Source organism: Myotis lucifugus, unplaced genomic scaffold (assembly GCF_000147115.1).
Source record: "Myotis lucifugus unplaced genomic scaffold, Myoluc2.0 scaffold_65, whole genome shotgun sequence".
NCBI lineage: Eukaryota > Metazoa > Chordata > Mammalia > Chiroptera > Vespertilionidae > Myotis > Myotis lucifugus.
Window position 1 is genome coordinate 715,868 of NW_005871113.1, and position 27,977 is coordinate 743,844.

The 27,977-nt window shown below is 42.7% G+C and overlaps 1 protein-coding gene across 3 annotated transcripts in view; it reads left to right on the plus strand.

Annotated features, from left to right (window-relative positions):
• The window catches only part of CUNH1orf21 (chromosome unknown C1orf21 homolog), a 103,071-nt gene that overhangs the window by 71,071 nt on the left and 4,023 nt on the right, over nt 1-27,977 (plus strand). For 2 of the 3 annotated variants that reach the window (XM_014456808.2, XM_023754731.1), the window contains 3 exons: nt 4,429-4,482; nt 12,675-12,751; nt 20,131-20,191. In XM_014456808.2, the coding sequence (XP_014312294.1) occupies nt 4,429-4,482; nt 12,675-12,751; nt 20,131-20,191 (192 nt within the window). The remainder of the gene's footprint in view (nt 1-4,428; nt 4,483-12,674; nt 12,752-20,130; nt 20,192-27,977) is intronic. The other variant, XM_006089856.3, reaches the window with a different exon arrangement.

The following is a 27,977-nucleotide window of genomic DNA, read 5'->3' on the forward strand; positions in this document are numbered from 1 at the left end:
GAATGAGCCATGAGGGGACACACAGTCATATCTCGGTCAATTGTTATTTTCCGCACAGCGCCTTTCAGCGTAGACAGTTCTACTTCGTTTCCTTTTAAGAAGCAAGTGGTAAAGTTCTGCATATGTGTTCAGTGCTGGACTTAATAGATAATGTTCATTCAAAAAAATTTTAAACAGCTTCTCCTAAAATTATTTTGTGTTGTGGGCACAATTCTGGAACAAATACTTTAAATTTTTTTTTCATTGACAGTTGACTTTTTTAAATATTTTTTTAATTGATTTCAGAGAGGAAGGGAGAGGGAGAGAGAGAGAGAGATAGAGAGATAGAAACATCAATGATGAGAGAGAATCATTGATTGGCTGCCTCCTGCACACTCCCCCCCCCACCCCCCCGCAATGGGGACTGAGCGTGCAACCCGGGCATGTGCCCTTGACCGGAATCGAACCGGGAACCCTTCAGTCCGCTGGCCAACACTCTATCCATTGAGCCAAACCAACTAGGGCGACAGTTGACTTTTAATATTATATTAGTTTCAGGTGTACAGCTTAGTGGTTAGACATTTTTACACCTTTCCAAGTGATCCCCCAGATAAGTCTAGTACCCACCTGGCACCGTACATAGTTATTGCAATATTATTGACTGTATTCCCTATGCTGTACTTTACATCCCCATTTCTATTCTGTAACTACCAATTGGTACTTCTTATTCCCTTTAACCTCTTTCACCCAGTCCCCCAACCCCTGCCATCTGGCAACCATCAGTTTGCAGAACAAAAAAATTTTTAGACCACTATTGAAAATTCAGAGAAAGATATATACTTACCTACATTTATAGAAGGATGTATATTAATTCCTAGTTGTATCGCCTTTGGATGTGGGTCTGCATGTCCTTTGGCCTTTTATATGTTAACTACATTCCGTTTTCTGCTTTGGACTGAGCATGTGTGGCCACATTCAGCATAAGCACTGCTGTACTTTTCTAACCTTCCTAATCCTATGTATTTACGGCATCATGATTTATTAACATGTACTTAGGTAATTTAGCTTAATTGTGGAGCAACGGAGTTAGAACTAAGATTTCCTGATTGCTAATGATTTGGTTCCACTAATTTGGTTCTGTGCTTCCTTTAGCTCACAGATTCTATTAACTGCCCGAGACACAGTCTTTTCACCATCAATAATGCTCTAGAAACAGTGACACCCTCTTTGCGTTTAACACCTCCAATTCATTATCTTTTAATTGAGTTCTCAGATTTGCAGGTGGAAGAGAAAATAATGTGTGATTAATGCCTCTGCATGAATAAGAAGGAACTGTACATATAATGAATGTAACTTATTTTAAAATTTCTCCTGCAGTAAAGTATTGTGTTGACTAACAGTTACCAGGCTGAGGTTAAACAGGTTTCAATTAAAAATTATAAGCTCTCCTTACCCCAAAGCTCAACTGCATGCAAATCCCAAGAACACCAATGAACACAACCCCTAAAATTGTTCAATAGCGCCCCCTAGCATACATAGTTTTAGGCTATCACTAGGAAGCAAATTCTAGTTGTCGTTTCTTCTCTAAAAAGTGATTTTTTAAAAATATATTGTATTGATTTTTTTTACAGAGAAGAAGGGAGAGGAATATAGAGTGAGAAACATCGATGAGAGAGAAACATCGATCAGCTGCCTCCTGCACACCCCCTACTGGGGATGTGCCCACAACTAAGGTACATGCCCTTGACCGGAATCGAACCTGGGACCTTTTAGTCCACAGGCCAATGCTGTATCCACTGAGCCAAACCAGTTAGGGCAAAAGTGATGTTTTTTATGTGTCTGGTTATATTGGCACATTCTTCACATTATTCCTGAATTGAATGTCTGAAAGTCACTGTAAACAGAGGATACGTAATATAGTAGAATAATTTCTTGTGCAAATATTTTCAAAATGATTTTACTTTAACTCTGGCTGTCTTCTATTCTGTCTCTGCTTTGGTTGGCTGGTGTAAGGAGGTTTTTGTTTTCTTTTGGAGTAAGTCATGTAGGAAAGAGAAAAGAGCAGAGCTGGGTAGGTTCCTAAAGTAGATTGTGGAAATCCACAAGGTAGACGAAGTATATTGAACTGTGTCCTTGGGGCGTGTTAAGAGCACAGCCTCTGGAGCCAGACCCTCTGGGCTCTGTGATCTTGGGAAGGCTCCCTAACAATTCTGTGACTTAATTTACTCACCTATAAAATGGGTTAATAGCTCACAGAGCTATTGCACAAACCACATGGTGAATGCTCAGGGACAATCAACAGTTGTTACCGTTATTTTACCATGGATGCTTGCAGGTGGTCGTGACCTACAGCTTGGGCTCTGATATCAGAAAGGCATGAGGTCAAACCCTCCTGGAGACCTTGGGCAAGTTGCTGAAACTCGGTTTCCTCAGCTCTAAATGAGGATCATAATAACGACTGCATACAGGTGTAAAATTAAACAATGTACACAACGTGTAGGTTAAATTAATAGGACAAGTAGAATGTAGACTCCTTTATTTCCTTCTGAAATGCTAGGAAAACAACAGTTAAAGGACTCTTCGGAATAATAATAATCCTCTAAGACCAAGAGAACAGAATACAACACATCAACATTCTGCAAGGCGGAAAGCAGGGAGAGAGAGGTGGGAACAAACTTAACAAACCCAAGAAAGCCAGTTACACTGCGGAATGAATAAAAGGCTCAGGAATTGCTGGTACCACACGTCTCTGGAAATGGAGATGAAAGTGGCCTAAAAATAAGAGGTTTCATTGTAAGACAGAAGAGAGGGAGAAGGGGGGAGAGAGAAACATTGATGTGAGAGAAATATCAATCGGTTGCCTTCCGTATGCTCCCAGATAGGAGGTCAAAGCCACAACCTGGGTACATGCCTTGACCTGGAATTGAACCTGAAACCTTTCTGGTGTTAGGGACAACACTTCAACCAACTGAGCCACCTGGCCAGCGCAACAGCTGTTATTTTTATTGTTGTCAAGGTTTTGTAATTAGAAGAGACCATCATTGACAAGGAATCAAAAGCTCTGTTTATTGTCAGATTATCACAGGAGCATCAGTGAAATACATACATATTGCCTCACGTAAGAAACAAATTAAATATGATTATATCTGTGCTCTAGGAGTTTCTCTTCTATAACAAGAACTGTGATAGAAAGCGTGGGGGGGGGGGGAGAGAACATGCATGTAGGCAAATGTGCCAGCATACATACATGTTGTTTTTGTTTTGTTTTGGGTTTTTGTTATTTTTGCCCTTAGCGTTTCCAAATGACCTTTGCACAACAGATGTAGCATTCATATTTGTGAAATTTCACTTCAGTATCCCAGTTGAAAAATGGCTCCATTGGTTTTATTAAGCCTCATCAGGAAACCTGGGATTTTGGTAAAAGATACCCTGTAAGTGATCTGCTACATTATGGTAGATGCCAGAATAGGGGCAGGGTTTTTGTAGGGTTTTTGTTTGTTTTTAGAAAAGTGGATGCAACCTTGTATTTGAGTCACGTGGTGTAGGACACACTTGATATTTGGGGAAGCCTATTAGCCTAAAACACTGACTTCAGTCAGGGGTCATTTTAAGTTCTTCTGAAAGAATCAGTTTTGTAAGAATCAGTTTCGTTTCTAAATGAAAAAAAGTTCTAACTTAGTTATTCTTTCTGTGAATCATCTTCGCCTTTGCACAGTTACTCTGACACAATAATACAGTAAATGGTGAGCAGTGTGGAGCTCACCACTACTAAATGGGCATGTGTGGCTTAGAATCCAATTTCCAAGACAGCAAGCACACAACAACCCAAACTGCATTTTATGTCAAACGAATTAGGGGCGACGATGTTAGAAGACTCAAATAGTGGACGACCCTGAGTGTGAAAACACAGATATCAGGTGCCCCTGAAAAGTTTAAATTGTGTCATAAAATGTGAGTGTGGAGAGCAATGTTTCTAACTTAATATGATTTTTCACACACTGTTTTAAATGTGTGGAGCTGAATGAACAGACTGTATGTTATAAGTAGTCACCTGACTATATCCCCGAAGGAACATACATTTAAGCTCCCAAGACGCATCTCCAAGGATCTTTGGAAGAACGAGGAGCATTCATTAAAGCTCTTAAGCATGTACTTTAACATATTTTTCTTCTTTGCCAGTTCCACACTTTTTGGCCTTTTACTCAGGAAAAGATATTCACCTAAGTTGAGAGGCAAAGAATGAGGCAACAAGCAAATTATCTCTTCAGACTTATTTGCCTGGTAGGGTCTAGAGAGAGAAGAACGGAGACCAGGAGATCAAACACTCAGAAACCACTTTGCCTAATGGTAGACCGAAGGCTTGCTGTATCCTTCATAAACCCTGAATTTGAAAGCCTCCTCAGAGAGATTAGAAATGACAGGTCATTTGTTCTTGCCTTTTCTCCCCAGCTTGGTGTCAGGCTGCCCAAGGGGGCCCCATCCCACCACGCTCCCACAGCAACAGTAAGTGCTTGGCTCACGTGTCTTATGGGCGTGGAACACAAATTAGAGGGGACATGTGGAGAAAGGAGCATGGGAAAGCATGGGCGCTTTTCTGGAAAGCTTCTAAAAGCTCGAGAAGATAAGCAAAGAGAGGCATTGGTGGTTAAACACACCCCTTTTAGCATTTCAGGATCAATTCTGTTTGCAAAGTTTAGAATGAAGATATTTCTAGCAGCACCCATTTCTCCAAAAGGAGACTAAAAAAAGGAAGAAAAAGAATGGTGCTTACTCTTCATTGCCTAAGTACCCTATTTCAATTTTAAAGAGCTTTTTCAACCCAAATGCTAGCTATAACCAAGCAGTCTTTTCCTAGCCTCGGGCTAAAAGTACATCAATAATGGAACCACGCCAGGTTGGATTATTGCCTGTCAAGACTGTGGATACAATTCTAGTGACTGGCTCCATCCATCCACATTGTAAAATAATCATACCAGGAACGAATTGATGCTGGTGTTGGCTAGCAAGCCCGGGGGTGCTAGTAAAACATTAGTGTCCTCTGTTTGCTCCAACCTCTGATGGGAGAATAGAAGAGAATGTATGGGCAGCGATCTAAATTTAGGGTTAACCAGGACTAATCACAGAAGGGATGGAAGAAATAATAAATGGGAAAAAAAAGAAAATTTGTTATTTTCCACCAGTCAAAAACTCAAAACTCATATATGTGAAAACATAAAAAGGTTAAAAATAAATAAGTACACTCTTTGCCTGGCCTGTATGGCTCAGTGTTTGAGTGTTGACCCATGAACTAGAAGGTCACCATTCAATCGCTGGTCAGGGCACATGTCCGGGTTGTGGGCTCCATCCCCAGTGTGTGGCATGCAGGAGGCAGCTGATCAATGATTCTCTCTCATTATTGATGTTTCTATCGCTCTCCCCCTCTCCCTTCCTCTCTGAAATCAATAAAAATATTAAAAAATAAATTAAAAATACACTTTTTAAAAATCATAATACATGCAGTAGAGAGTTTGTATATTTTAAAATATGTATAGTAATAGGGAAAAAAACTTCAAGGTGAGAGTTCACAGGCAGAAGAATAAAAGGTGTTGTGGTCACTATTGCTTCATTTCTCCCAGCAACCCCCTCACTCCTGCTGAGAGATGCCCCCTAACCCCCAGGGGTCACACCCGACAAAGGGCAGGGGGTTTGTGTAACTGGGCTAACAAGGCCTGTTAGGTCACAGAGTTGGGAGGATTGCATCTGGGTTGCCACAAGGCCATGAAAAGAATGAAACCAAGGTGACAAGCGGGAAGAGAGAGGAACCATTGCCTGGCCCCCTAGGTCCAGTTGGCCCTGAGCTCAGAGTCACAACTGTGAGGCCAGCCCACCAGCTCTTGACCTTCGGACAGATGTTCTCTCCATCCGCACCGCTTCTCTGCCCCGAAGCTTACGTTTCATCCCCTGTAAGAAAAATGCACTTCTGACCAGCCCTGTTTCTGCCATGATAGCCATGTCGCCCTGGCTTTGCCTGCCCAGAAAAACACCTGCACTTGGAAAGTCAACCCACCCATTATGCCTTACAGCTGTGGAGTAACAGGTGTCAGCTAAGCCAGAAACCTGGCTGTCATTCTCCACTATACCTTTTCCTCTTCCATCTCCCCTACACATTCAGTTGACCTCCAGTCTTCTCAATTCTCAAATTATAATTTAGCATTGGCAATGTTTTTCTTGTTTGTCTTTTTCTTGTTGTTTTTCTCAGAGCCTCGCAAAGCGCCTAGCATAGAGTGAGCACTCAGCAGTTCTCTCAACTCAATTCTCGTCTCTATTCCCAGAGCAGCCGTCTTATTACTACAGGCTGTCATTTGTGATGCCTTCCTGTACAACAGGCTCCCCAGGGGAGGAGGTACTACTTTCATTGCCATTTCACTAGTGAGGGAGCTGACCCACAGAGGCTGTGGAACCTGCTCAGGGTCCCACAGTAGGAAGCAGAGAGGCGGTCTGACTCCGGAGTCCAGACTCGGGTTCTGCTTGCCTACATTCAGCTTTTCATCGATCCTCTTCTGATTTACAGACAAGCTTCCTGACCGCTTCTCTGCTTCCACCTCTGAAACACAATTCTGGCATTTTGGGGAAATCCAGATGTCCAGGCCCAGCCCTCCCTGGTCCAGCCCCTGCCCACCTCACCCCCACATCTCTCATACGCCCTCCCGGCGCCTTAGGCTCTCTCTGACTGGACCAGGTTCGTTATGGTTCTCAGTGAGTGCCATGTTTTCTCCCCTCCTACCAGGCTATGCATTCCTCCCCTGGACCCAGCCCTGCCCAGTCCCCTCGGCAGGAAGCATCCCTGACCTCCTCCTCTGAGTGAGGTGTCATCCCCAGCACTTTCCCACACGTCCTTCTCTCACTTTGAAACATCTGTTCACTTTCCTGTTGGTTTCTTAGGGGATGAGGATTATATCTCTGTTTTCTTAGCACAGTCAGGCACTTAAGTACCATTGAACAGTGTATTCATGAAGAATGGGCCAGGAGGTTCCTCTGCCATGGTGTTCCACTGTGAGTGGGATGAGCAGAGCCTCCTGCCACCATGGACATGTAGCATGTGCAAGAGATAAACTTGTATAGTACGGAACTGCTGTTATTAGGGGTTGTTTGTTATTGCAACATAACCTACCCTATCCTAACTGATACACATTGGGCAAGAATTGACTATGGCTCTTCCAGATCAGTTAATTCTCTGGGTGTGTATATGTTACTCCTTTGAAAATCTTGGAGATGCATTATCTTGTTGAAAATATCCTCAACTCAGAGTTCTCAGTGTAATGTATAACAACAGTATGGCCTCCTCTGTAATCGGTGACATGGTATCTTAAAGCCTTTGTTCTAATTTGGTTGGTATATAATGAAATCATTTCTGAGCAATTTCTTAAAGCACTATTTACTTTTTAAAGATTATTTTAAACATTTCCAATCTGCCTTGAGAAGCAACTATGTGAAAAATATTAGGTGCTTTAAAAATGACTTGCCCCACTTGACATTTGCTTGATATAAAATGAGGTACATGGCTGTATTTTATTTGTATTTTAATTTTTAGAAAAAGAATTTCCTTAAAGCAGAGACTTTTCAGGCCAACTTCATCACTACTGAATTCTTACAAAAGACTACTAATTCTAATCACCTGTTTGGGTGGGTAATGATAACGGAAATGTTGACTTTGCATAATTATGATCCTGGTGGGCCCAAGTCGGCAATTGCATCTCACAGCTTGGGCCTTGTCACTTGTTAACGTTCAGAAATTCTCACAGAGTGAATATGACTCAGCGGATCATCATCACTCAAAAGACACAGACAAAATTCCTTTATATTTGAGGAGGCAGTGTCCTAGCTCATGTTAATACCACTGGAGAAATCACATATGAAACATCAAATGAGATTGTTTCCTTACAGAGTACATACTACGGGTTACTCCCCAAATGTGGAATGAGTTCTCATTTATTGTATAGCTGAAGGTGTGCCTATGTTTTAAAGATATGTGTGTGTCCCCCTAAATCTCCTAATTCTGGTTCATAAATAACCTTTTCTAGTTGTCATGTACTTTCTGAAATGCAGCGGTTCCCATGTGCACAACGGCACAGTCGGTGTGGAGGGCGGAGTGCTCTGCGAGTTCATATTCAGTGCTTGGTGTCTCTTCCCTGTGTAGATCCCTCGTTAGCAGTCTCCGGAGCTATTATTCCCACCCCCACTTCTTTTCTCTATGCCTCCAGCTCCCTGCATCCATCTGTCCCCTGGGCTTTCTTTATAGTTCTGGGCCCAGAAAAAAGAAAATGAGATTTCTCCCACACTGCCAACCCAGAACCAACTCAGGGAACCTCACAGGGCTGCGGCTGCCTAACTCCTTGCAGACTCAGCGGGACAACACAGAGACAGTGGGGAGCAGCAGCGGCATTACAGGTGGTGTGACTGTCTCCAGCATCAGAGAAACTAAGGGAAACGCAACTTACTCTGGACACTGACAAGGGCGTTTTGTTCATAAAGAAGTAAAATTATTCCAAGCCGGGGAGGAAGTCGTTTGATCTGCTGTTTAAATAAAACTGTCACTCCCTGACATTAGTTTGCAAACACTTTGGAGAAAGGGGGGGGGCGTTTTTCAACGGATGGAGCCCCTAAGTAGGAACCGTTCGAGGGGTTCCTGCCCTGCTGGGCCTCTCTGTGGACCCCCGGGCAGCTCTGTGGAACCCCAGCACTGTTTGAAACTGTCATGTGGAAAACCAACTGGGGGGATCCCTGCGTGTGAAGGTATCTTTTCTCTGAAATAGAATTCAGGTCACCTGGGCCTCTTGTTTGAGATGCAGATTCCTGGGCCTGGATCCCAGACACACGCACTCGGCGAGTTTGGGTGGAGCCTGGGATGTGGGTTTCTGTGCGCATCCAGATGATTCTGAAACCAGCATGAGCAGGTCACGTACAACGCTGCTCCTTGGGACCGCTGTGCTGCACACCTGAAACTAACACAAAATAATGTTAAATGCAAACTGTAATTGCAAAAGAAAAATTTAAAATATGTATAATAATAAAAGTGTAATATGCTAATTAGACGGGACAGCCGAATGACCTCCTGGACGAACCGGGGGCTGCGAGGGCCAAGCCCCTTGCACAAACTTCATGCATCAGGCCTCTAGTAATAAATATTAGTAATACTTATATAAATATATAAATGTTACTAAAGAGTTGACATTTTAAAAAAACAACAACACTGCTCTACAAACTGCCTGCCGAGGGCCCTTTCAATGGCTTCCACTTAGTCTTACTTGGCCCCAATTTATTTTAGGCACGTAGTTTATGTGTCACATACTATTAAGGTGTTTCTTGCCAAGGGAAACAATATCTTAGTCATCTCTCACATCACCTCCCAGTCTAATTCTCTTCCTGGCCCAACCCTCTCTGTTGGGTCTGCTCCATCCCAGGCTCCCATCAGCCTCCTTCCTCCTCCAGCCCTTCTTGGTGGTGTTTGTTTGCTTGTTTCATTTTTTAAGATCTCTCTCTCTCTCTCTCTCTCTCACTCTCTCACTCTCACTCTTTCTCTCTCTCTCCATCTCTCCAAATATATATATATATAATTGATTTCAGAGGGGAAGCGAGCGGGTGAGAGAGAAGAACATCAATGATGAGAGAGAATCATTGATCCACTGCCTCCTCACAGGTCCCACACTGGAGATACAGCCTGCAACCTGGACGTGTGCCCTAACCAGGAATCGAACCGTGGCCTCCTGGTTCATAGGTCAACGCTCAACCACTGAGCCACGCTAGCTGGGCAAGACATCTCTTTAAACCTTCCCTTCCCCAATAAACACCCTGAGTAGAAGTTAAATGATATCTATAAGCAAACACAGAACTGACTTATGGATGCAAATGCAGCTAACCAGTAGGCATATGAATGTTCCGTGTTGCAAGATACTAGGTATTTTGAGGAATACAAGGACATGTAAGAACAAATCCAAACTTTATTTTTAAAATAAAGAAAGCCTTGCCCTGGCTGGTGTGGCTCAGTTGGTTATATTGTCCCGTGAACTGAAAATTTGCTGATTTGATACCCAGTCAGGACATATGCCTGGTTTTCAAGCTTGATCCCATAAGGTTGGTGCAGGAGGCAGCCAATCGATGTTCTCACATAGACATTCCTCTCTCTCTCTCTCCCTTCCTCTCTAAAAAGTCCATTTTAAAAAAGTCTTTCAAATAAAGAAAGCCCACAATGAGACACCCACTCAAATGGCAATAATGGAAGACATTACCAAGCGCTGGTGGGAATGTGGAAAGCTGGAATCATTATGCATCACTGGTGGGAATGTAAAATGGTGCGGCCACCTTGGTCACATCTGAAATAGTTGACTATAAATTTACCGTATAATCTAGCAATTTCACTCCCGGGAATGGAATCTGCCCAAGAGAAATGAAAACATATGCCCTCACAGACATGTATAGCAGCATTATGTGTGATGACCACAAACTAGAAACAATCCAGATGAATGGCTAAACAAAATGTGGTATATCCATACCCTGGAATATTATTTGGCAATTAAAATAAGTGAAATACTGAAATAGGCTACAATATGGATAAACCTCAAAAACATTACCCAAGTGGAAAACGCCAGGCTATCTATTACAGGATTCCATGTATATGAATCTAGAAAAGGCAAGTTTGTAGGGAGAGAAAGCTGACTGGTTTCCTGGGGCTACAGCTCAGAGCAGGAAATAACTGCAGATGGATTTGGGGAAGCGTTTGGAGTTGATAGAGCTTTTCTAAAACTGGATTGGGGTGACAGTTGCACAGCTCTATAAATTTACTAAAATGTGTCACTTAGTAAATGATGAATTTACAGTGCCAGGCCCCTGAGCCAGGCAGTGTGACCCTGAGGGTAAAGGGAGGACTTGGGCCCGGCCTTCCTGGGGTTAGTGCTTTAGAATTCTCTGCTCGTTCTCCCACCGGCTTTGTAAGAAATTAGGCAGCTCATCTGTTGTTCCCTGATGACATCAGCAGAGGAAACAATATCTATGTCATACATTTCAAATGTTCATGAAAACATTCTTAAGTTTAGTGTGAGGTAAGGAAGGTAAAATAGACTGCAAAGTATGCTCAGTGGTTAGAGCAGTGCTGGCGAACCTTTTGAGCTTGGCATGTCAGCATTTTGAAAAACCCTAACTTAACTGTGGTGCCGTGTCACATAGAAATTTTTTGATATTTGCAACCATAGTAAAACAAAGACATTTTTGATATTTATTTTATATATTTAAATGCCATTTAACAAAGAAAAATCAACCAAAAAAATGAGTTTGCGTGTCACCTCTGACACGCGTGTCTTAGGTTCGCCATCACTGGGTTAGAGGGTCAGCCCACCCACTGAAGGGTCACAGTTCAATTCCTGGTCAAGGGCACATATCTGGGTTGCAAGTTCAATCCTCAGTCAGGCATTGTGGAAAGCAACTAATCTATCTATCTATCTCTCTCTCTCTCTCTCTCTCTCTCTCTCTCTCCCCTACTCTCTCTACAAATCAATGGGAAAAATACCCTGGGGTGAGGATTAACACAAAAGAAAGATACACTGCAAAGGAATTGTAGCAATTCTTTCTTTTCTTAGAAAATCGCAAAATTACCCTATGTTTTGGGATAGCAATGTTATACAGATAAGCTCATGGTTGGTGGTCAGTAACAAACCACCACCAGAACATATAAGTCATTGGAATTTCATTGATGTACATGGCTTTTGTGATCCTGGGAGAAATACAAACTCAGAAGAGTTCATTTGAGGGCCCATCTGTCTCACTGCCTTCTCACATGGCTTTGCATGTGGTAAGAAAGGTGGGTTGACCCATGTGAGTTTCATTCTTCCCCTTAGCCTGGGTCTTGAACTATTGCCACACCCCTGGTTCCTGGAGTCTGTATAGTCACTTCTTAAATTGGTTTGGAATAGTCTTTCCTTTCATTTTAGGGGTATGTTTTGTGAGCAAAGAATAAAGCACCTTGAATATATTTTTTTAAGTAATGTCTGTGAAAGTAAAGATGAGTAGTATTATTGAGCTAGTGTGCTGACTGATATATCAGTATTTTAAGATCTGAGAGAATTTCTTTCCCATCTGGCTGGTTTCCTGGGAATAAGAAATCAGATCAGGCCAACAGCCAGAATGTGCCTCTTGAATACAGGCTAGTGCTGAGCTTTACTCATCCGATTCCAGTGTTCACTGTGGGTGGGAAACGGTCGTTATTTTTAGTCCTGTTCTTGTCAGTGTCACTGCTAGAGCCTTGTGCAAACTTTATGCCTCAGTAACTGGATGCCTTTGTCTTTTACAAAGAAAACGCACTGAAGTCGGTTACCTGGGCAAGTCCACAAAGGCTGTGATTTTGCCCTTCTGCTCTTCCTGGCCCGAGAACCTTCTCTTCCTGGATTCTTACTATTTTCAGTAACTCAGCCTAAAAATCAGATTCCAGTTGCACATCATTTTCTAAACAGAGTCGTAGCTGTCATAGAGCTAATTGCTTTCTTCGTGACCACATTCCCTGTTAAGATGTTTGGTGGTCCTACCTGGACCACGTGACCTCTTTGCCAGGACTTCGGTCCTTGTGAAGTAACCAGCCGTGGAGGGTCCCAACCAGAGTCTCTGTGATGAAAATCCATGCTCCTGCTGAAGTGCTGGTTCTCATCTTGTCTTTTATGTGTGTGTTTCAGGAAAAAAGTGCCAGTTCAAATGCAAGACTTAAAACTAACAAAGAGATTCCGGGATTAGTTCATCAACCCCGAGCAAAGTAAGTCCTAGTTCCTATTTTTATATTGTTTTGAAAGCTAAAAGTATTTTCAGAGTTCCATTTTGCCTATTAGATAATCAAGACGTATTCTAAAGCTTTGTTAATTATGACCAGTGTAGTTTGGTCTAGCAGCGGTTCTCAACCTGTGGGTCGCGACCCTTTCACAGGGGTCACCTAAGACCATCGGAAAACACATATATAATTACATATTGTTTTTGTGATTAATCACTATGCTTTCATTATGTTCAATTTGTAACAATGAAATTGGGGGTCACCACAACATGAGGAACTGTATTAAAGGGTTGCGGCATTAGGAAGGTTGAGAACCACTGGAAGGAACAGATTGGAGAGTCCAAAAACAGTCCATAATATATGACAGAGCAGGCATTTAAATGATCAGTTAGAAGAAAATAAAGGGGGATATCTTTATGGGGTAGAGAAGAATTTAAATAAGTCACAAAGGATGCAGATCTTAAGGAAAATGATTAATTATGGTGACCACATTAAAATTAAGAACTTCTGTTTATCCAAATACACTGTAGGAAAGTAAAAGGCCAAAAAAGGATGGAACAGGTGTAATACATGTCAATACATGTAATTGACAGTAGTTGGATTTGCAGAATACCTGGTATATAAAGTATTCCTACAAGTCCGTGAGTAAAAGGCGGAGAACTCATAGAAAAATAGGCTGAAGACATGAACAACCCTTTCACTGAAGAGGAAACAGGAATGGCTAATCGATATGAAAAAATACAAAATGTTGACCGGGATATGGAACACAGGCAGTCTTAACGCCTGCTGGTGGGAATCTAAACTGGTGCCATTACTTTGGGAAACAATTTGCATTATCTACTAAAAGTGTACCTGCACACACCTTCTCCCCGCATCGTCACTCTCAGGGCAGAGGAGGGAAACGCCCAGCCCGAGGACCATATAAGGCCCTTGAGAAGTCCTTTAGTCTGGCCCTGCCAAGGCAACCGCAGGCGGGACTCGAATTCAATAAATCTATTAGCTTTTTTTCACAGCAACATAAATTTCTATCAAGTGAATTATATTATTTGAATGATGTTATAAATATCCAAAAGACTCTTGGCAGAAAAAAGGTCCCCACCCCTGCTGTAGAGAAGGTCTAGGGCATGTGTGCCCGCAGACATATCCATAGCAGCACTGTTTCTGTGAGCTCCTGAAGCTCTTGGATAACCCCAAATGGACAGTGTAGCTCAGCTGGTTGGGCGTTGTCCTGTGAACTGAAAGGTTGCTGGTTCAATTCCCAGTCAGGACAATTGCCAGGTTTCTGGCTCGATCCCCAGTAAGGGGGTGTGCAGAGGCAGCCTATCGATGTTTCGCTCTCTCCTCCCTTCCTCTCTCTCTAAAAATCAATTTAAAATTTTTTTAAAAAACTTTTAAAAAAATATAATGGCTAACAAAAATGTGGCATATTCTTTTGATGGGAATACTACATATCAGTGAAAACGAACAACCTGTAGCTGCATATATCAAGAAGGAATCTGCCCTGGCCTGTTTGGCTCAGTGGATAGAGCGTTGGCCTGTGAACTGAAGGGTCCCAGGTTTGATTCTGGTCAAGAACACATGCCCGGTTTGTGGGCTCTATCCTCAGTGTGGAGTGGGCAGGAGGCAGCCGATCAATGATTCTCTCTTGCATTGATGTTTCTATCTCTCTGTCCCTCTCCCTTTCTCTCTGAAATCGATAAAAATATATATTTTTTAAAAAGAAGACAGCCGGAACCGGTTTGGCTCAGTGGATAGAGCGTCGGCCTGCGGACTGAAAGGGCCCAGGTTCGATTCCGGTCAAGGGCATGTACCTTGGTTGCAGGCATATCCCCTGTAGGAGATGTGCAGGAGGCAGCTGATCGATGTTTCTCTCTCATCGATGTTTCTAACTCTCTATCTCTCTCCATTCCTCTCTGTAAAAAATCAATAAAATATATTTTAAAAAAAAAAAAAAGAAGACAGAATTGCACAAATGTAAAGCTACAGTGGTAAAGTAAGTAGTAGGACCTGCCTAAAGGTAGTTTCATTCATATAAAGTTCAGAAACAGGCAGAACGAAGGAATGTATAATATATGTATAAGTGGTAACACAATAAACAAGCAAAGAAATGAAAAGACATTAAATTAAGAATCATGGTTCTCTCTGACTCGATGGAAGACAGTGGAACCACAGGTTCTAATTCTTAATTTGAGTGGTGACTCCATGGATGTCCTTTTATTATTATTTAAAACCAGACAAATAACATGCTATGTTTTCTCTGTGTTATGCATTTCACAATTAAAAAGTTAAAGAGAATAATGAGTCATTTTCTAGGTTGTTCTAGAACTGAATCTACCTTAGTGATAAAATGCACTGTGTGTGACATGAAAGCCAACTCCCTTTTCCTCAAAGGCGCTCTGGGATCCCAGAGGCTGCAGAGCTCTTCTGTGGGGCTCCCCTAAATATTAGCAAATCTCCTGGCGGTCCGCGTGACATTAATAAATTCTACACAGCCCCACCCCGTTCCAGGATAAATGTGACCATTACATATGTGCAATCGTTGCCCCACGAATCAAAATCATCAGTAGAATAAATTGTGTTATCTCTGATTCCTCCCAGGAAATTGAGACAAAAATAGCCTAGTTCCTAATCACGTTAGCCCGGTGTCTGTGGCATTGCTGCAGCCATGGCTGCTGCCGTGAGGCGATTAGGACTCTTCAGGGGGCGGTCAATGAGCTCAGGGATTAAAGTTTGTCACTTTCAAAGAACATGAGACATTTTTAAAGTCCACTTATTCCCCACAATGTCGGTATAATGGGACGGCCGGTGTTTGCGCCCTCAGGTGAGTGTGATGCTGTACTCACAACCTCCCTCGTTCACTTCCCTGGGAATCACTTTGATCTACACTAACGACAGATAGCTGATGACAGAACCTCGTCATCTTTTCATCCAAGCCACGGGACACATGCTATTTTTAAATGCTTCCCTTATCACTGAGTTCTAAGCAGAGACCGGATTAAGGAGAATTTCTTTTTCGTGTAGAGTGAATACTAATTGAACTTTGACACACTGCAACAGCGAGGTTTGCAAACTGCCATGAAGCTCTCAGAGAACTTGATTAAACCGGCTCACGTGTTTATTCTAAAATTATGAAGAAAATCCTGTTTTCCACACAGCAGCATTCGTGTGTGTGTGTGTGTGTGTGTGTGTGTGTGTGTGTTGTAAACTGTCCTTCAGAACATAGGGTTCATGGAATTCAACTCAGAAATCCTTCTGGGGCCCAAGAGAAGAGTGTTACTTGTCCTACTTGCTGACTCACGGATGAAGGGAACGCATTTATTATGCAGTTGCATGAAACAAGATAACGGGGGTTTGTTGTTTTTCCCATGAGTGGAAGGACGATCTCATACCAGCCAATGGCAGATTTGTTAATAACAAAGGCAGGTAATTCTCACATCTTCATTTGGTGGAACATATTCTTACAACTTTGTGATCTCAGGCAAGTGACCTGGTGTCTCGGAGCTTCAGTTTTCTCAGAGAAAAAAGAGGGTGAGCAATCCTGTCTCATAGGGCTGGGGAGCAAATGGAATCATGTACGCCCAGCGCTTATCACAGCGACTCGGTAAGAACGCCTTCATATTGAGAAAACACCCAAATGGCCTTTACCAAGAAAGTGGGGAAAATAAACTCCACTGTATTCGCACAGTGGAATATATTCAAGTTAATATTAAATTAGTTCATTTAAAGTTAATATTTAAATTCGTTAAGATGAATGCACAAGGCTAGATGGACCTCGTCAATGTAATATGCCAGAAGAAATGAGTAAGCCCTAAAAGATTGCATAGAGTGTGATGCACTCTTTGTGAAGTTAAAAAAAAAAAAACTAAAGTAAGTCATGGTAGGAGGTACGTTAGCTCTAGGTTGTCAAGGTCCTAGCTTTTGTTTTTCATTTTGGTGTTATGGGTGCTTATGAGACTATTTTTAAAAACTAACAAACAAAATAATTAACTAAAACTGAGCCTGAGCCATGCATGAGCTACAAATAAGGGTGTGTCGTGATGTGAGGACTAGGATTAACCCCACTTCCCTGAGGTCCAATTGAAAAATAATAATGATGACCATGAAGAAATAACCATGTTCAGGCCAAGATCTGCCAGGAACCCACTGAGTAACTGAATTTCATTTTTGCAGGTGATGTATTAGGGAATTGGGACCTTGCCTTCTCATACTTTTCTGGCTTAAGTTTTTATTATTTGGAAACTTCCCTTTCAGTCATTGAACATGAAAGCCACGCGTCTTTCAGCTCAAAAGCTCATTTTGCTCACCTTCTTTCTTTTTTAAAAAATATATTTTTATTGATTTCACAGAGGAAAAGAGAGAGAGAAACATCAATGGTGAAAGAGAATCATTAATCAGCTGACTCCTGCATCCCCCACACTGGGGCTCAAGCCCACAAGCTGGGTATGCACCCTGACTGGGAATCGAACTGTGACCTCCTGGTTCATAGGCTGATGCTTAACCACTGAGCCACGCCAGCCGGGTTGCCCACTTCATTCTGTTCATTTGCTTACTTGTCAGTAAGATTCCATCATGTTATCATCTCTAGTCTCGTGAAGCTGAGAAGTCGCAGAAAGAAGGGCCTATGCTAGCACAGGGTTAACTCACAAGAGCATTGCCAAGGTCAACAGGGGCTACACGTTGTCCTCCGTGCAGCACTGGGTTTTCCCAGTTGGAGTTGTTGTTATTAGAGAGAAACAAGGATTACTAAAATTGTTAAGCTTTATTAATCAAATCAGGCACCACCATACAGGCTTTTTTTAAATGTATATTTTATTGATTTTTTACAGAGAGGAAGGGAGAGAGAGAGAGAGAGAGAGAGAGAGAGAGAGAGAGTTAGAAACATCGATGAGACAGAAACATCAACCACCTGCCTCCTGTACACCCCCTACTGGGGATGTGCCCACAACCAAGGTACATGTCCTTGACCGGAATCAAACCTGGGACCCTTCAGTCCACAGGCTGACGCTCTATCCACCGAGCCAAACCGGCTAGGGCTATCATACAGGCTTTTATAAAAGATTTTTATATCTAATTTAGCATCAAGTATTTATACTTTTTAAACTAAATCATAATTCAATTATTCCTTTCCAATACCTGGAGGAAACATAGAAAACCCATGTGCTTTTTCCTCCTCCTGGCTCCCCACTCACGATCCTCAAATTGGGCATCAGAAAGCACCCAGGAATCTCGTTACCTAGGGACTGTTTCTCACAGCGCAGCGTAAACTTTTGAACGAAAAAACTATTATTAATGCCACTGTGTTGACAGGGTCTCCATAGGAGAAGAGGTCGTTCACATTTATCTAAGCGACAGTCAGTCAACATGGGCTAATTTATTTTGTCAGAGTACAAATCCTGGCTCTGCCCTCGTTGGAGGGTTTCGGGACTTCTCTCTGAAAGGATCCCCTGGGAGACAGCCGAGTAAGCCTCATGCTTTCAGGTGCAACCTACAGAAGAGGATGCACAGGTGACAGGGACCGCGTGCAGCCTTTGTGCCATCCGGCAGTGTCTGTCACTTCCAGGGACAACAGAGTTTGAAAGAGCTTGTGTAGAGTGTCAGGATTGGACGATAAATAAGTCACCCTACTGCTCAGTTTTTTCTAACACAGTCCACACACTGTCTTTCAAGGGGCAAGATAGTGAACGCGCCTGGTGGGTGACTCTTCCTCATAGATGTTTGAATGAGGCAGAGATGCTGGACCGCTCTTAGACGAGGGAACATCGTTTCTGTATCAAGGTTGTGATCCTAGAGACACGCCTGATGAAAGGCTTTGGTTAGAATTGTTTCTCCAAGGGCGAGCGGGAAGGTGGAAGTGGTCGTTTACTTCCTGTCTTGGACCTCTACCCAAAGTAAAGTTACTATTTCGTTCCAGATCCAGGTGAGGTTGGAAATATACTGCCTTGTCTCATTAATTCTGGGTTGGGCGGCTTTCATCCAATTTGTTTTAACCAAAGGGATGCCTGTTTTTTGTTGTGTGTTTTTTATTGATTACAAAACATGTAGTGAAACCGCACAAAGCTGAAACCACTGAGGCTTTCGGTTTTGCTTTACCACCCTGGGGTCGTCACCATCAACCTTGGTCCCAAGCTCCTGATATGGACCCTTGAGCCTGGGCATTCTTTTGTATTGACTTTATTGGGGTGACATTGGTTAATAAAATAATATTGGTTTCAGGTGTACAATTCTATAAAACATCGTCTGTGGATTGTATTGTGTGTTTACCACCCCAAGTCAAGTCTCCTTCCATCACCATTTTCCCCTCTTTACCCTCTTCTACTTCCCCCTCCTCCCCTTCCCCTCTGCTAATCACCTACTGTTGTCTGTGTCTATGAGGTTTGCTGTGTTTGTTTTTTCCTTAATGGAACCCAGACACTCTTGCTCACAGGAGGGCAGACCCATTTGGAGAGTGGATTTTACTGAAGAGTTCCCCTTTTGTCCATCTAATGTGCATATGTTGAGTACTAACCACACATTATTGTTTTCGTGCTGTGATAGTTCAATAAAGGAGTGAATGGAGGTTAGCAACAGTCATAGAACGTGAGTGCCGGAAGGTTTTCTAGATGAGGAATCAGAGGTCTGTGCCTCACCCCTGCTAACATCTGCGCTGCGCTGCCTCTGTGAGATCGTGAATCACATGCATTTAAATAGAGATCATGTGGTCAATTAATATCATATATATTGCCCTTCCCATTGGTGATCTCGGCTCTGCTTACCCATGTTACCACATTCATCTTACAAGGTTTGCTGTTAAATGGGGTAAGATAAGCAAACACACAGGCAAGTGCTACCCAAACCTGCCTCCTGACTTTCTCCTTTATTCCAGTGGAATTTCTGTCCCCAGGAGGCACATTCGCTGTCGCCAATGCAGAAGGTGTTCAGGGCCAATGTCAAGTTCTCTGCTCATTTGCTGCCAGCCCACATCTAGACAGCTGAATATCATGCTGATGCTTTGCAAAATAAACATTTCCATATAATAACTAGGGTTATACACAGGGTGGAAATATGCCATGTGCTGCTTGCCTATCCTTTTTTAAATCACAAATATGTATCTGAAGAAAAATTTGGCACATACCTCCCAATAACACCCCTGTAAATAACATGTACATTGACAGGAAATTATATTCCTTAAATCGCAGGCACTGATAGACTCTTATGAAATGCATCTGTAGGATTACTGTCATAACACTTACTCTTACTATAACTTCAGAGTATTTCTGTGGGAAAGTCTGCAATAAAGAAATGTCCACCTCCAAGTTTAGGGCCTCAGCATTTTTCCTTGAGGGAGGAGGTTTAAGAAAACATTGAAATGTGCCCTATTTGTTTTTCAGCATGCACATCTCTGAGAGCCAACAAGAATTCTTCAGGATGCTGGACGAAAAAATCGAGAAGGTATGGCGTCAAAGTACATGTTTCCAGACTAATTGCCCCTTGGGTGAGGATAACAATCTTCTGGTTCCTGTGTCTCGAAGTTATTCTTGTAAGGGGCTGGGGAGAGAGTTGAAACAGAAGTTCCCCCTACGCCAAGAAAATGTGACTGAGAATGTTTCGTGTCTAAGGAAGCTTCCCAGGACCCTGGGCTACCCCTGATCATTCATTAAAGTGGGCAACACCAGAGAGAGACGCGTTGTCTCTAGGGACAGTGTTCTGCTCACTGTGTGTTGTCTGCCCCTGAGGCCCTGCTCTGACCTCAGACTGCAAGCGAGAAGGTACCTGCCAACAGCTACCTAGTGCCTGACACTACTCTTAAGTTCTTACCTCGTGTGCACGTTGCAATCAGTAGCCACCTCAGGGTAATAACTGTGAGACATGTACTATCTGCGTCGTACAGGCAGGGAAACTGAGGCTCAGAATGCTTGAGTAACTTACCCCGTTTGCAATGATGATAATAATGATAATAACGTTGGGAGCCCACTTCTCTGAGGCTCCAAAGCAGAGTCTCCAAGTTGCTCCTCTAGGGATGTGTGGATCTGACACTGACAGTGAGATGCGAGGTTGATCCATGTGGAAATTGGACCCATACTTATGATCTCTGATTAGCATATGCTAAGCAGCTGAAGGAAGTATGGACTATGGTTCATGATTACAGGCTTGCATCCTTGGAGAATTTAAGTTCATCACTGCAGAAAGGTGAATTTTAACTATTAAATCGGAGTGTTATCGTTGGAAAGCTTATTCAGATGAAGAGTAAAATCTTAAATTCAGAACATGTCATTACTATAGGAAGGCATCACAGGCCAATTTTACCTTTGAAATTTTTTCTGTTTTAATTTTTATTTCTTTTTTTTTCTTTTTTTTAGGTCCTTTTATCTGAGGATTTGTCCATGAATTTCTCAGTTGTGATCTCTATCACTCAACGGAAGATAATGAAGAGGTCTTAAATTCATCAGTATTTCAGCAGCAGAATAATTGTATAATAAGAATAATTGTATAATCTAATGCACCACTAAAAGACCAGCAAATATCACCAATGTGAAAATAGAGATAGATAATGAATTTAAATGGTAGTTTAATCTATATCACTCCCTGACTGTGCCAAAACCTCATTTTAGGAATATAATATTTTACTTTTATTTTTAGTGAAATTTTGGCTTATGCATGACTTTTCAGATGGAAAATTTACCAAGTTTCACATATTGGTTCAAAAGCTGTTCAACTTGCCGATACGTTTTGTTTTAGTAAAGAAAAGCATAAAAAGAAATTATCTGTCCCCAGTATTTTGGTGAAGATCTTTTCATTCTCAGTTTATTTGGACTTTTTTCCTCTGCGAGCTTTCTGGCAACAAAAAGATCTGCTTAGTAGTCAGGGGTAGTCTGTAAAAATTGAAATCCAAATTGTAATTTATCTTTTAAACAACATATACAAATCTGACATGGCGTTAAAATGACCTCATTCCTTTCTGGTGCGTTTCCATAATTGAAATTCTACCTCTTTTTACTCAAAAGTGAAATTCATTGTTCCCATCTGCAATTCAGTTTCCACTTTTCCTTTTGCATTGGGGGTATAGAGAGAATGATGAGTTAAAAACAAGTGTTCCCACTATAGAGTACATTTTTTAATTTTTAATTTTTCAATTACAGTTGACATACAGTATTATATCAGTTTCAGGCATACAGCCCAGTGATTAGACATCATATAACTTATTAAGTGATCACCCGATAAATCTAGTTCAGCAAGGGGGTGTCATTTAATCTGACATGGGCCAGGGCTAAGTCCGAAGTCCCTTAAATCCAGGTCCAAAAAAATCAAGGGTTTACTGTATAAGGAATCAGTTACAACAGGGAAAATTTTTATAAGATAATGTTAAATGTGTCAACAGATTGAAGTGATATTAAAATGACATATATGTGAACAGAGATTTAAGAGAAACTTGAACATGCTATATTTATTAGGAAGATGGGGCTGTAGAAAATTTTTTAAATTTGATTTTGATTGATGGTTTTCTTGTGTATAAAATAAGAACAGTTTTATAAAACGCCATTTTGTAGAACTCTGCTGTTTGATGGTAGTGCTCGTCTCTGCAGCGGCCGGGGGGCCAAAGCCAGCCACCAGACAAGAATGTTTTTTACATGTTCTAATGTGGGGAAAACAAGAAGCAGAATCATGTTTTCTGACATGAAAAAAATATGTGAACTTCCAAATTCAGTGTCCACAGAGTTTTATTGGAACACAGCCCCGCTCTTTTTTTTTTTTTTTCTTTTATCTGTGGCTGCCTTCACCTTACATCACCAGAGTTGAGTTGCAGCAGGAACCATACGGAATGCAAGGCCTAATGTGTTTACTGTTTGGCCCTTGGCAAAGAAAGTGGCCCACGCCTGCTCGAGAACATCAGTTGAGTGTGGCCCAGAGACATGTGCACCCACCTTCTTTATCCCTGCTCCTCTTATCCTCACTCCTGCTCGCCTCCTCCTGGGGAACAGCATCTTTGAGGTCACCTGAATGCCATCGTCAGAGAAAGCTTGACAGCTGTGTGCCGTAAAGCTTCTAACATAGCCTCCCTTTTGTCTGTAGGATGAGGATTTGGGTTTATTAAACACTTCACGAGGGGAGGGGATTAAAGCCGTTTAGTTAATACTCATTCTCTCTTGGAAATGAAAAGCCCAATATACTGGAATTGTTGTCACTGCTGTTGGTACCCTGGGGATCCTTCCCTTAGATGATCCAAGGAGCTGTCAGAGGCTGGAGGCTGTCACACTCCTCCTGCTCATTACAGACCCAGACCTTTTTTCCAACTGAAATAATAACGTGTGAGTCTAATTAGAATAAAGCCTGTTAGAAACAGAGACAGCCATTAATGCCTCGATTGGTTTTTCTAATGAACTAAGTCGGGGGAGGAGACGAACAGCACAGCTCATGACTTTTGCTTTTCTTCGGCGTTTGTTGTAAATTGTTGTTGGACCGTGAGTGAAAATGCTATTGAAACACACCCCGTCTGGAGACGCTCTGTGAGTCCAGCCCTGGCCGTGGTCCCACAGGAGGAGGATGGAAGAGCCGCCCTTCACGGGGTGGGGAGGGGGAGAAGGCTTTCATTCTACTTTCCCAGCCTTTCCCGCCTCCTTCTGATCATGTTTGTTCTGGATTCTAGCTCATTGTTCCCACTGCCCAAGGGGTGGAAGGCGGCTCTCCCGCCCTGTATTCCTGCTTCAGGGACAGAGCTTCATGGCCAGATGCTCATAGAAACTTGCATCTGAGGTTGTCTCTGGCTGGTGATACCTGGAGGGAAAGGTTGCGGGGGAGGGGTGTTAGGGGGGCAGAGACGGAAGATGACCCGTTAAATTTCTACACCAAAATCCAGATGTGGCATTTGGGTTTCATTGCTCAAGATCCTCTTTGGTGCTTGGAAAGCCCATCAGTCGCACAGTGCAGGATAGAAGGCTATGCAGGAGGCATAACTGAGTCAAGAAACGGAGGTTCAGGAAGCCCACAGTTAGGAAGAGAGGGGAGGAAGACGAATCACGGAAAGGAAGCAGATAGTGGGTAGGAGAAGCGAAATACCACACAGGCCAGAAACTAACAGGTGCTCCCAGCATCATCCCGAGAGGTAAAGGAGAGGGGGATACACTCTTCGGTCAGTCAGTCAGTCAGCACACAGGAGCCTGCTTTGTGACAAGGATCACTCACACTTCCAGACAGAAATAAGCCTCGTTTAAGCCAACTTCTATAATGAGCCGTCATTACAAAAATTCATGTTTGCTTTCACCAAACATGAAAATCTTGACTGGAATATCTAGTTTCTGTTCCTAGTACATGTGAGGTTCTGTTTTTTAAATTGATTTTAGAGGGCAGGGCCGGGGGGCGGGGGAGGGGAAGAGATATCAACTTGTTGTTCCACTTCTTTATGCATTCATTGGTTGGTTCTTGTATGAGTCCTAACTAGGGATTGAACTGGCAACCTTGGCCTAGAGCAGTGGTCGGCAAACTCGTTAGTCAACAGAGCCAAATATCAACAGTACAACGATTGAAATTTCTTTTGAGAGCCAAATTTTGTAGGTAGGTACATTGTTATTAACTTAATTAGGGTACTCCTAAGGCTTAGGAAGAGCCACACTCAAGGGGCCAAAGAGCCGCATGTGGCTCGCGAGCCGCAGTTTGCCGACCCCGGGCCTAGAGGGACGATGTTCTAACCAACTGAGCCACCTGGCCAGGGCGCAGTGTGAGGTTCTTTAATGCAGAACCTGGTGACAACAGCAAAAGACATAGTTTAGGATGCCTGACTGAATATTGTGGAAAGTAAACTAGATGTCGTTCCAAATGTGGTTTACACAGGTGTTACCTATAGACATAAAAATGGTGAATAATGGACTGTGGCCTTCTGTTACCCACTTTTGTGCCCCCTGCCTCTGACTTGCCTCTCCTAAGTTCCGGGCCATCCTCAGAACCAGTCTGTGCCCCCGTCTCTGCTGATACTTCTGCTCAAGCCATACTCTGTATCCGTTGAATTGCTAAAGAGGGCTGCTTTTTCCACCGTGACCTGCAAAATGTTGACAATTTGCTTCCCTTATGAGAGTCCCAGGACACCTCCTATATCATGCCATTCAGTAGCCTCCACCTCCATCCCTACACACACACACACACACACACACACACACAGCACTGCCTCCCTCCAGACACCTGCCTATGCATAACCATTGTGATAGGAGCCACACAAGGATTCCATTAGGTATCGAAAAGACATATTGGCTAAAATTACTATAAAACGTGGTGGTGGTGGGAAGGACCACTGGGAGAGGAAGAGACCAGCCCCTTGAACAGCTGGGGGAAATGTCACTTGAAGAGATGATGTTGCGATGAGATCATAAAGATGCCATAGGCTGGGAGTGTGAGAGAAGAGAACAGTGTGTGTGGAAACAGTGGTACCCAGCAAGGACCTGCCTGTTTGGGACACGTGGTGATCGGTCCTGTTGGTGTTTGCGTGGCAGCAGGGAGCACAGGAGCCATACCTCAGGAAGCTTTTTTTTATTGGTGGAGGGGAGGGGAGTGGATATTCGATGGATTTTTGTCATGCTTAATAAAAATGCTGCAATGAAAATATTTTTACACATGCTCTTAACTTTATGGAGCTATAATTTACATACCATAAAATTTATTCATTTGAAATGTACAAGTCAATGAATTTTAGTAAATTTACCAAATTGCACAACCGTCACCACACTCCAGTTACAAAATTCCCCATCACCTCAATAAGATCCCTCCTGCCCACTTACAGTCCATCCCCTTTCCCACCTCCAGCCCAGGGAACCAATGCATGTATATTTTTTAAATATGTGTTTGGGAGTTTATCTTTGGATACTGATTTCTATAATGAAGGGTGTGCACATTTTTATGACTCACAATACCTATCACCCAATTGCTTTTCAAGGCAGCTATGTACCATTTTACACTGAGGCCAGCAATATATGAGAGTCACATTTCATTGTGGGTGTGGCTATTTTTAAGTACCAGCGTTATTTTAATTTGTATTTTTTATTACTACAGCAGACCACTTTTCTGTTGGTGTGTTTACTGGTTTTAATTTGCTCTGAGTTTCCACCTTGTACCCTTTTGAGATCCTCTCCCTGTTCATTTTTTTTATTGGTTTGAGCGTCCCACGTAACTTCCATCACACACACATACATGCTGTGGGTATTTTTCCCAGGATGAGGTTAGCCTTTGTATTTCGTGGCATTACTTTCTGACATGCAGAGTCCAGTCTCCCGTGATCAGATGGGCTCTTTTTTCCTTTTACCTTGTGATCTCTTCTGTTTCCTTGAAGCGTTGTCTCTCTCCAGAGCTTTGACAGAAGTTCAGTTTGACATTCTGTTCTATTATTGCCAAGATGTAGCACTTTGATTCTTTTGGAATCTGTTGTTACTGGTGATTCCCTTTGTCAGTACCTAACTTTCACACATCCTAGGCTGCATTCCTTGGATGTTTTCTTCTGTGTTGGTAATTTTTTGGTGGGTCCATTTAAAAAACACACACAACTGTTGTAAGACAGAAGCACATGCAAAGGAGGGAGACCTGGACGGAGACCACGTTATTTGCAGATGATGGACCAGGGATGCTGTTGATCGGGGAAGGCCTATCCTCCGGTCCCAAAGGCCCAGACTAAGCCGTTCTGTGGGCACAAGCAGGATGTGGGCTCCGCTGCTGAGGGGTTTCACAGGCAGCTTGGAAAAGCACCTGACGTGTTCCAGCCGAAAAGAGAGGGTTCCTTGTCTGCAAGGTGGAAAGCGGAGGCCGCCCCACGTTAAATGAAGGTCAGAGGGGAAAGCCTCTAGGTCCCATCCAGCTCCGAGATTTCAGCTCTCTCTAGTGTTCTTCATCCTTTCATTTATTCAGCAAATACTCATCAAGCATCTGACAGGCTGCCGACACTGGTCTAAATCCTGAGGGTGCAACAGAGTGTGAAACAGTTCCTGCCCACTCGTTACTTCCATTCAAGGGGAAAGACAGCCAATTAAGAAATTAATTAATACACTAATAATGTCAGGTGATGATAAGTAATATAAATGAAAATGAAGCAGAGTAAGACGTGTTATTGAGTATAGGGTGTTCAAGAAAGACAAAGAAGTGACATTTGAGCAGAGATTTAGAAGGAGAAGTAATGGATGCATGAGGGCTGGGGTCAGCAGGAGCCAACCAGGAAGGAAGAAGGACAAGCATCCAGGCCCTGAGGTACACGGCTTGACTAAGGACCTGAATGTAATGAATTGATCTAGCTGTGGGCCGAATTTCTCACCTACACAGTTTATGAGCTGTTGGATCTATTGATCTCATTTTTCAATATCATCATAAGAGCTGTAGTTTACTAAGTACCTACTATGTGCCGTGCTTTGCTAAACAGCCTTATGTATTTTACTTCTAATTCTCACAACACTGCAAGTTAGGTCTTACCGTTCCCATTTTAAAGATGGAGAAACTGAGGCTCAGTGCTTCCTCTCAGTCTTTTGACCTACCTCTAATCCACTCCGTTGGGAAAGTACGCAGTTCACAGTTGATTGTTAAATGCCCGAGGTGCATGTATTAGCCCAATGCACCCTTGTTTACAAAAATATACTGAAGACTAACAGGATAAAATTGCACCTGAAACCACGGTCAGGCCTAGATTGCTTGTGTCCTTAAACTTGAGGAGGAAAGGTACTGTAGGCACTTTGCAGGAACAGTTTCTTTTTTTGAATTCGCTCATCGAGCGTCCTCTTTCAACATGCTGAATTTTAGAATTGAATGCATATAAGCAAAACCCATGGACACAGACAATAGGGTGATGAAGGCCTGGGGTGAGGGGAGGGGGCCTTGGGGCAGGCTAAAAGGTATCAATGGGGGAAAGGGAGGACATATGTAATACTTTCAGCAATAAAGATTTTTTTAAAAAGCTTGCAGAATTTGAAAGTAGGATAATGTCCTTTCCTTTGCTACTCCTTAATATCTCTAATTCTTAGCCTAGACATTTCAACAGGCAAAATCGTTTACCCTAGCGCCTTGGAAATGTATGTTCTGAGTTGACATAAACTTCCGTACGTTCCCAAGAAAGTAATGCAAACAGCGGAAGAGGATCGAGGGTGTTCCCCTGCAGAGTAAGGGCACGGTCAGGGACACTTCAGTCAGCAAACGCTGTGATGTGTGTGTGTGTCTGCACCAAAACGCCCATGTGGTTCTTCCAACAACCCTTCCTGGTCAGCATCATCGGGCATTTCCG